Below are 11,273 nucleotides of genomic sequence, written 5' to 3' on the forward strand. Positions count from 1 at the left end.
TAGGACTTGAAGGGAACGTACTAAAAGACGCCGTGGGTGGAGAAGAATTGGAGTATCTTCTGAAGATCAACTGCTACCCACCTTGCCCTCGCCCTGATCTGATACTTGGTGTGCCGGCACATACCGATATGTCGGCCTTAACAGTTCTAGTTCCCAACGATGTCCCAGGACTCCAAGTCTTCAAAGATGACCGATGGTTTGATGCAAAGTATATCCCCAACGCTCTCGTCATCCACATTGGTGACCAGCTTGAGGTAATTTAATTCTCAAATAATAATAATAATAATAAAAAAGACCCTATGGCACTGACGCTCAGACTCAGGAATAGATAAAATGATCATCCCATCCCTAATGATGAAAAGCAGAAATCTTATCTCTGTTGACTCATCCCTTGCACTCCCATTGGTTCCCTCAATGGTGAATGATTGCTCTTGGGTAAAGAACCATTTTTCATAATAATAATAAGTAGAAATGTTTCCTATGGGTTTAGGGGAAGCTATTGGTATTGGTATCTGTCGACATCGATCCGGATGGATCAGTGGGTATCAGTCAATTTTATCCTTATTTTTTTAAAAAAATACTTAATTTTTTACTATTTTACCCTTGAAATGATATAGATTATTGATTTAGATCGATCAGGGTTCGAAGATTGACCTCAACAAATACTGATCCAATATAACCGATACAAGACCGATACTTGAAACCATGTTGTACATGGATAGGTCAATGGAGTGCACGAGGGAATATCAATAAGGGCAATCATTTCACCGACATGTGTTCGGGCACAAGCCACACTTCTCCATTGAAACCATTTTTTTCAATAATAATGATAATAATATTTTTTAAACCATCTTCGGTATAATTTATATATAAAAAATTATCTTTTGTGTCTAGATTATATAATGAAAAATAGATTTAATATGCTTAGAATAAATTATGTTATATCAATTAATGCAATTTTTTCCACCACCCCAAAAATTTCTCCCCTACGTCCCCCATCAAGAAGAAGTGGGAGGTCAATAAAAAATCCGTGTGCCAATCAATAGGAATGACCGGTTGTTGGTGTGGTAGTTTGTGTTTTGGTGGGGCCCACTATAATGCAGACAGAGGAAAGAAGTCAATGGGTTTAGGATATAAAAGGTGACCAGTAGCCCATCCTATAACCAATGTCAACAATCTGTTACCAAACTGTGGAAACTACCCTTAATTAATCCAGCACGTCATGTGGGGCTCATTTTTAAACCACTGACAATAAAACACTTCACCATGAGTTTTTGTCTTAATGTGTGAGTCTCTCGTCACTGTGGGCTCTGACAAGGATCATAATATATTCTATTTCACAAATAAATCGATTTTTAACTTAAATTCATGATTATTAGCTTATAATGGAATAATTTTACCATTGTGTTGAGGTACACCTTTTATTAATTCTTTTTTTTTTTTTACAGTTATTTAGGCCTAGTTTCGTGGGCTCATACTAACCGCACAACTGCATGAACTAGGTCATACTGGAGTGGAATGAGAACCATTTAACTTTCACTGAAAAATAATGAAAAGCACTAAATACCCCTTGTGTGAGTGGTTCAAGGTATGTTTAGCGGGAGTCAAACTTAAGATGTCCGAGTTTACGGCTCGTACCAAGTTCGTTGCTCACCAACTGCATTACCCCAAGTTCGTTACCCTTTATTAAATCAACCCCCCTCCCCCTTTACGCTTATTACTATAATTGTCTGTGTTTTCAGATCTTAAGCAATGGCAAATACAAGAGTGTCTTGCATAGGACCACAGTGAACAAAGAGATGACAAGGATGTCATGGCCAGTGTTTTTCTCGCCACCTGCAGAGATGGTTATAGGTCCTCTTCCACAACTTGTTAATGAAGATAACCCTGCAAAGTACAAGAGTAAGAAATACAAGGACTATCAATACTGCAAGCTCAACAAACTTCCACAGTAGAACTACTAAATAAAGGATTGAAAACAAGTGTGGTTAAATAAAGTAGTAGTCCCTTCTTTCCCTTTTCTTTGGGTTTGGTTATTTGTAATGTTGACCTTGTCTTATATGGTTTTGTTAGCTTCTTGGTCATGGTCATGGTCATGAAAAGAACTTATAAATGAAAGGGGCCAAATAAAAATTTTTTGATAGTTAATTGGATGGTTAGGCTATTTTTTTATTTTATTTTATTTTATTTTATTTGTGTACTTGTGGAACTTGATTGTTTGGAATGAAAAGATGTGTATGTGAACATATGACAGTCCATGATTCCCCCACCTCTTATTCTTGGCAGTATGAGGGGAAAATAAAAACATAAAATTAACGATATTCAGTGTTAAAAAGAATGAAAATTAGGTATTTTGTTCATATGGTTACCGTTGCGGCATTTGTACGTTAAGAATATGATTTCAAATTTCATATCAAGAATATATTGAATTAGACCACTTGAGAATCTTGTAAGGATCTGATGCGGAAAAAAAAAAAAACCGGACGATCTTCCCTGCAGTTCCTGGTGCTTTGCCAGACCTGCACAGAAGAGATGACAGGGGAGTGCCGGGCTAACCCGACGGGGGACTCTCCGATGCCTACGTCTGATCTTTCCACAATAAATGCTCAAGAGAGTTTTTCCAGTAAGAGAAGTGAGATATCCATCCTCCATGATGGAGGCTTACATTGGTATTTATAGGCTGCTGATAGAGTGAGAGTGGGAGACGATCGTGAAGAGTCATGTGTAGGCGTGGAGTCCTCAAGGGGAGTGGCTCTATGATTCTGGGAATATTCCAGCCTCTTATCTCAAAAAGGCCAACCGTGTGACGTCTATGATGATGTGTAGTGGATAGAGTCTTGTCCTTCTAAATAGAGATTACATTCCTTAAATGTGGGGGTGGACGAAAACACGTCTCTGGAAACCTTGTTGTTGACGTCGGGCCGAGGTGGAAGCACGGTCTGATGGAGGCCTAGGTGGCAGAACGGAATGATGGAGGCCGAGGTGATAGCACGGCGTGATGGAAGCCAAGGTGATAGCACGGCCTGATGGAGGTCGAAGTGACAGCACAGCCTGATGGAGGCCAAGGTGACAGTCGGCCTGATGGAGGCCGAGGTGGTAGCAAGGGCTTATTGAGGCCGAGGTGATAGCACGTCTTATTGAGGCCAAGGTGACAGCACGGCCTGATGGAGGCCGAGGTGGCAGCACGGCCTGATGGAGGCCGAGGTGGAAGCACGGCCTGATGGAGGTTGAGGTGGTAGCACGGCCTAATGGAGGCCGAGGTGGTACCACGGTCTGATTAAGGCCGAGGTGATAGCACAACATGATGGAGGCCAAGGTGGTAGCATGGCCTAATGGAGGCCGTGGTAGCATGGCCTAATGGAGGCCGTGGTAGCACGGCCTGATGGAGGCCGAGGTGATAGCACGGCCTGACGGAGGCCGAGGTGGCAGCACTGCTTGATTGAGGCCAAGGTGGCAGCACGGCCTGATGGAGGCCGAGGTGTTAGCATGGTCTGATGGAGGCCGAGGTGACAGCACGGCCTGATGGTGGCCAAGGTGGAAGCACGGCCTGATGGAGGCCGAGGTGGTAGCACGGCATGATGGAGGCCAAGGTGATAGCACGGCCTAATGGAAGCTGAGATGATAGCATGGCCTGATGGAGGTCGAGGTGACAGCACGGCCTGATGGAGGCCGAGGTGACAGCACGGCCTGATGGAGGCCGAGGTGACAGCACGGCCTGATGGAGGTCGAGGTGACAGCACGGCCTGATGGAGGCTGAGGTGGTAGCACGGCCTGATTGAGACCAAGGTGATAACACGGCCTTATTGAGGCCGAGGTGGTAGCACGGCCTGATGGAGGCCTAGGTGGCAGCACGACCTGATGGATGCTGAGGTGGAAGCACGGCCTGATGGAGGCCGAGGTGGTAGCACGGCCTGATGGAGGCTGAGGTGGTACCACGGCTTGATTGAGGCCGAGGTGATAGCACGGCCTGATGGTGGCCGAGGTGGTAGCATGGCCTGATGGAGGCCGAGGTGATAGCACGGTCTGATGGAGACCGAGGTGGCAGCACGGCCTGATTGAGGCCAAGGTGGCAGCACAGCCTGATGGAAGCCGAGGTGGTAGCACGGCCTGATGGAGGCCGAGGTGGTAGCACAGCCTGATGGATGCTGAGGTGATAGCACCGCCTGATGGAGGCCGAGGTGGTAGCGCGGCCTGATGGAGGCCGAGGTGGAAGCACCGACTGATGGAGGTCGAGGTGGTAGCACAGCCTAATGGAGGCCGAGGTGGTAGCACGACCTGATGGAGGCCGAGGTGGAAGCACGGCCTGATGGAGGCCGAGGTGGAAGCACGGCCTGATGGAGGCCGAGGTGGAAGCACGGCCTGATGGAGGTCGAGGTGGTAGCATGGCCTGATGAAGGCCGAGGTGGTAGCACGGCCTGATGGAGGTCGAGGTGGTGGTTCAGTCCTGTTCAGGTTTGCATACATGCTACAACCGTGCTGAGGAAGTTGACATATATTGCCTTATCAGGATCATTATTAGATTTTGAGAAAAAGATTCTCTATGGTGGTACGTTTTGGTCTAAGACCATAGAGGTTGTTTTATTATAGTCGAATATTGTACATTGTGGTGTACCAATGGTTAATATCTCTTTGACTATATCGGTGTGTTGGATTCGTAATGTTTATCTGTGAATAGAAGAGATATTCAATAAGAAATCTATTACCCGAATAGAACGAATATCTTGATAAAGATGTCTTATTGTAATTGGATGAAAATTTTGAATTTGGTGGCATGTTTGATAAATAGTTGCAATTGACTTAAATTATTAGTTATTAATAATTATATTTTAAATAAGTTTTTTGAAGATTGTTTTGTATCCAATAAATTAATAAGATTCTTTGAGTAAACCATTTTGACAAATTAGGGTAGAGAGAGTAATTAACTCCATATTCGTAAACCTCTTATGCGATATTGTTAAATGGAAGTAGGGGTGTCAACCGGTCGGGCCGGTTCGGTTTCGGTCGGGCTTAATCGGGCTTGAAAACTTTCAAAGGCTACACCGTGTCCGCCCATTTAACTAATCGGGCTTAGTTATTGAGGGCATGGTACACTTTATATTCGGTCGGTCGGTCTCGGGTTATAATCGGGCCACCTTAATTGGGCTTTAGTCGGGCCTTAACCGGGCTACGGACATGTTTAATGTTAAACGGGCTTTAACCGGTTTTTAAACGGGCCCTCTTTAAAATGTGCTATTATATTCCGGCCCACTCATGCAAGCCCAAAAAAATGACAATAAATCAATAAATGATACCAAATATAACCATTATTTAAAATGTGAACATGTCTTTACTTTTTAATTTTTATTCTTTAATTTGGGGGGTAAAATAGGTGTTCTACAATCATTAAAGGGTCGGGCCAAGTCGGTGCACAATAGTCCGATCTCAGTCGGGCGTTATTCGGTCGGTCTCAGTTGGGCGCCCGACGGTTCAAGTAGCAAAACCGAGACCGACCATTTATAAACGGGCCGGGCTCAAGCCCGACACGTTTAATAAACGGTCCGGGCCGGGCCGGGCCGGTCTATAAACGGTCGGTCCCGATCGGTTTAACCGGTTCGGGCCACAAATTGACACCCCTAAATGGAAGGACTAAATCGAAATTAAACTATTAGTTTGGAGTTTATACGTTATATTCAACATGAGTTGTACTTATGAATAATAGATATTTCTATTAACTAGATTGAGTTTGACTCGCGTAAGGATGCCTTAGTAGGATCACGCAATAGAATCTTACTACTTGGCATGTAGTAAGTGATATCCAAGTGAGAGAAAGAGTTCTTCCGCTGTTGTCTTGTTTAAACATAATATCCATTCAATCTTAGCATTGAATCTCTCATCCAAGTATTTTATTCCTTTGGAGAATTTTTGCTTGTGGCCCCTACTACCCTTTTCCTTTCTTCCCTTGGAAAAGTGCCCCCATTGCCCTTCCATCCCAGCCCCCCACTGGTTGAGTCATTTGCTCATGTAGGAAAGCTAGCATGTTATTGGTGAAGCCTAATCTCAATGTAATCCAGGAAGTCCTAGTGATTCTTCCCTATATTGTAATGTGTTAAAAACACTAAATATAAGGTTGATTTCATAAGGTACTGTGAGAATTAGGGTTTTGTAATTTCTTCATTGGAATAATGAAAGCTATGGTTATCACTCGACCATGGACATAGTCTATCTTGAGTGAACCACATAGATCTATATGTTCTATATACTGATCTCTTTTTTCGTTTTTCTTTTAAAAATTATTGTTCTGTTGCATTATTAATTCTTAATATAGCAGTGTGCCCAATCTCCACCTAATAAAATAATTATCTCATTATGAACATAAAAATCCCTTTAAATCTAACACACACCTCTAATTTCTTTATGAGGTCCCTCCAATGCAGATGTCTCCAAAAAGTTTAAAACAGAAAGGCTCTAAAAGGCAAGCTTTTAAAGGTAGACTAGTAAAGCCTTTGTCTTGTCATAATACGAGTACTTGGGAACCTTATGGGGCCTATGGACATACATGCTAACCACCACCTAGTATATATGGTAATAGAGAGTAATGAAAATATCAAAAGCTACTACCCTCCATTCATTTTGTTCCTTCTATATTATCCTGTTCCAATTTATTTTTAAATAAATTCTTTTGTGGGACTCCTTGAAAGCTTTCAAAATGATTAGACCTCAGGTTGCAAAAGTTCAATAATAGACCATTTTAGTACCCTGCTCCTGGCTGTCCACAATAAAAAACTGAGAACTCAGGGTCCTCTCCATTAAAGCTGCTTGGGGGATTCTAAGCAAAATATTTTAGAAAAAAATAATTGAGTTGAAACAGACGAGGAGCAATAATCACTCTTTAACCTTTTATTATTGGATTTAAGAATTTTTCCGTAACTTACTCAAAGGACTAAAGTTGTCTTTGTACTCCATTAGAGAAAGGATCACCATATAATAACCATTTTTTTTCCTTTTTCTGGTAAGCACCGTCGATTCGAATTATATATGTTAACAAATGACCGGGTTTTTTTTCAGCCACAAAATTCATTCACCATGATGGATTCAAATATGAACTTACAGTATCTTGAGGATATTTTGGAGAACATATGAAAACCTAATATGGTTTGTGAACCCCAGGATGGAGTGGTTATACCTATTTGGAACTAACCTAAGTAGATCTCAAATCCTTGAACATTCCAGCTCAGTAGAAGAAAACTTTCTCTAATGACAAATATCATTTCCTCCGAACTTATATAAAGGATTCAAAATAATTATGTCTAGGTGATAATTTTCAAAGTCAGATCAGGGTTGGGGAGTGGGGGAGGAAAACAAAAAACTGCCCGATTCTACCAGTTCGGCTCGTTTCAATCCAATTTTATTAAACGAATCATAATTTAACCAAAGGATAAAAATATACTATAAGTAGATGCTCGACAAGACTTCTACAACTTGACTACAAGGTGGTTGTAGACCAGGCTGATTGTAAATCAACTCGATCACCGGGAGAGAGTGGTTGTAGGTCAGCTCAATTGTTGCTTATTTGGTCTACAATCAGCTAGGGCACGAATTAAGCAAGCACTTTGGTGGAGAAAAGCGGATCGTAGACCAGCATTGAGCTAACTCGCACATTGTAGTTTTTGAGCTTGGTCCTGGCGTGCACCTAACTCTCCATTGGGCTCATCCCTTTTTTCAATTGAATTCAATTGCGTTCTTTTAATTGATTGTACTATAGTGTATAGTATCTCAACAATGCCTAAAACTTGCTTTTTATTTTCCATTGAAATGAAAGAGAAAATGTTGGTTTTTTTTTTTTTTTGGGTCACAGAATCCAAATTCAAGACAACTTGGAACAAGTAACAACCGCATATAATTGTAGTGATTGCGACATTCTAAAGGATTGCTTAGATTAGGATCTCCATTTGTGTTCTCTTTAATAACATTAGAAAATTATGTTTCCTTGAAAACATCAGGAAATGAAATGGATTTATCCATTCATTTCAATAAGAAATCATTTTCCATTTCAATTATAAGACGGTTTTGAAGCTAAAAAATAAGAGATGGCTTCATTCCCTTCTCGGATACAGATAATGGATTCGACGCTAGGGTGCATATTAGATATAGATTCCCCTCACATTTTACTTAATCGGTTGTACAATGAGTGGAAGGCGGAGGGCTTCATAGAAGCCCAAGCAGGAGCAAAAGGGGAACTAATAGAGATTCAAGCGGTCCACAATCTAATAAGCAAAGCAAACAATAGAAAACCAAGTCCTTACTGGCTTGGTTCTCACTGTTCGAACAGGAAGTAGAAGAAGATAGCTTCATTCCATCTCCCGGGTTTCGATCCCGAACACTTCAAACACTCCTAGGTAAGCTTCGATTCTAGACCGAGGGCAAGACCCTCTTCTGGATCCTTACAATCCTTTCGTAGACTCCTTCGGGTATCTTAATGCCCAAAAGCGAAGAAGTAGCCAAATGACGGAGACTTTACTCAACGTCTTGACCCATCCATAGTCTGTTAATCTAATCCCAACGTCTTTGATCCTGACAAGCTTGGATAGGACTATATATTTGTCTTTTGTTTGTGTAACAACACTAAATGTACAGTTCTTTTATTCTTCTAGCTATGGTTCTTCATCTTATTAATCCTATAAATCCAGCCTCTGTTTTAATTTTGTGATTATTTGTAGATTTGTTGACTCACTTGGTTGAACAAACAAAAAATCCCTTTTTTAAAGAGAATTTTTGGATAGAGTAATGGCGAAATATTCATGGTTGTCTTGTTAGAACAATGCATGCTTTAAGATTTTATCTTCATTTGGTTCTGATCATGGGCCTTAGATATCAGTTTTACACTTACAAATGCTATTTCACTTCCAGGCTACTTGAATTACATATCCAGGGTTTCTCAGCCAAGTAGGAATAAGTAGGACCCCTTGCCCCCGTCTAATCTTGTGTTTAAATAAAGGGAAGAGGTTAGAGGTGCCACTGGCTTTCCTGAAGTTAACGGTTCAACCAATAGGAGGACTTGGATAGTATGAATATAAGGAACTTTTCCAAGAGGAGAAGAGAGATAGACAAAGATATGGATATACAGCGGCATACCCAGCCTTTACGCTTAAATAAAATTAACTTTAGATTTCCCAAAAGTGTGGAATAATGATGTATTTGATTACCCCCAAAAAAAAAAAAAATAGAATAATGATGCTTTTTGTAAACTTCAACAGAAGAAGATATTCTTCATCTTCTGTATCTGTTTGCTAAGCTATTGCGAAGGAGATATTAATACGAATTTCTTTCATTCTATGGCATGATCTGTGTATCCCTTCTCTTGAGAAGCTAATCCTTATTTTACTAATTATTAATAGGGAATGGAACACTAGATTGATAAGTACTCTCTTCCCTCCTGATATAACCATTGCTCTAATGAAACGCTGGAAAAAATTTCAACATACAAAATTGGGGAAGGAGGTTTCGTGCATGGGAAAGTTAAGGGTAGTTGGTCATTTTGGGGTTGAAATCGTCTGAAATTCCGATCTCGTACAATTTCGTGCAATACCACCTTCAGACGGTGACACGTGTATTGATACCAATACAATGGTCCAGATATGGTACAACTAATAAAACATTAAATCAGTGAAGAGGCATTTAAATCAGATCTGGACCATTGCATTGGTATCAATACACATGTCACCCCCTAAAGGTGGTATTTCACGGAATTGTACAAGATCGAAATTGCAGATGATTTTTTTCGGTCATTTTGACTCTCTATGACCTATTGTCCCCATCCTATGTTTTGTTCGTGATCATGCATGATACATGGCCATGCACAAAAACCTTCGTCCTGTAAAAAAAAATTTCATGTAGAATTTTGACATGTTATACACCTGAACAAATGGAGCATCAGTATAACATTTTCACCCATGTACAATTTCGTATCGACTTTCAATAAATCCCACAAATTTTTTTTAAATGAAAAAACACAAATGGTAACATAGAAGTTTAAAATTCAAGAATATAGAGAGTGCACAACAATGGTCAGCGTAGACATGGATTGTTACACAAGGGGATTCAAGCCAATTCATGGACACGTATTTAATTTAATTAGACTAGAAAATTTAATACACAACTAATTTTGCTAATTTGGTATCTGTAAAGGGCTCAAAATTGCCACATCATCATTCATCGTAGCATAATTGAGATTCTCTGCTTTGATAAGTCTAAAAGCAAACTATGAATAATTGTATGTAGTCCAACAAAGGGGAAATTTCCAGTGGGCAAAAACCTAACGGACACATGGAGGAAGAAGGCTCACTGGTTGTAAACTCATTTTTATTGAAAAAGGAATGATGGTATCCGAGAAATAAGCATGGAATAACCCAATGCCAGCAGCCTCGGTAATACAGGGGATGCAAAGCATCATCCGGAATGATTGGGCTTACAGCATCTGTAGGTGGCTTTTCAAGTCCATTGTCAAATCCCAAGGCCCATAGACCCTCTGCACGAGTTGAATACAGCTTAGTCAAGTAGAAGGACAAACCTGAGAACGAGTCAAGCTTGAAACGGGCTAAGATAGTATTACGATTCAAAGACCATGTCAGATACCACAAGACGTCTCGCAGAGACTCTCAACAAGGACTTTTAGACTTTTCCATTAAATTAAACAAAAAACAAAAACAAAAAAATTGGGAAAGTATGAGATCCAGTGACTGGGAACCACCAAGAACCTAGCCGATAAGTTGAAAGCACTGGGATATAGTCTCCATCACATCCTTAACTTCATTAATTGGTGGCCTCTTTATAAATCCAAAAATTAATAAGAAAGAACGTCATCAAGCTAGCAATGCTACGAGTAAACCTAAAGCTAGTTGTTCAACCTTTGAGCTAGCTGCTCATTGAGAAAACCAATATCCTTGGAAAGAAAATCTTAGTACAATGAAGTTGCTCAAAATAGAGCGGATTAAAAGCTTAAAAAATAACCAATGAAAAATAAACATAATAATGGAAGAAGCACGCACAAGTTGATAGTCTGATATTAACAAATAAAAGTTATGGATAAGACACAATTAGTTGATGATGCTAATCAACAATTAAGGATGTCAATAGGTTCGGTTATGATTGAATTCAAGATAAAACAAATGAAAATCTAAACTGAAAAAAAGCCTCTTTACCAAACTAGAACCAAACTGACACTACTCGGTTTTGGTTCTTTTTTTTTTTCGATTCACTCGGTTTTGACCTTGTTCATAATCAATTTGGGCCCAGCT

At 40.5% G+C, this 11,273-nt stretch overlaps 1 protein-coding gene across 1 annotated transcript; it reads left to right on the plus strand.

Moving 5' to 3' along the window:
• Positions 1 to 5: 5 nt before the first annotated feature.
• LOC122076333 (flavonol synthase/flavanone 3-hydroxylase-like) lies at positions 6 to 2,246 on the plus strand (the record flags this gene model as incomplete). The annotated part of the gene is made up of 2 exons (XM_042641644.1): positions 6 to 254; positions 1,743 to 2,246. Coding segments are annotated over 2 exons (462 nt in total), but the record flags the coding sequence as incomplete, so codon positions are not given.
• Between the last annotated feature and the right edge of the window lie 9,027 nt (positions 2,247 to 11,273).

This window comes from Macadamia integrifolia, chromosome 4 (genome assembly GCF_013358625.1).
Source record: "Macadamia integrifolia cultivar HAES 741 chromosome 4, SCU_Mint_v3, whole genome shotgun sequence".
In the NCBI taxonomy this organism is placed as follows: Eukaryota; Viridiplantae; Streptophyta; class Magnoliopsida; order Proteales; family Proteaceae; genus Macadamia; species Macadamia integrifolia.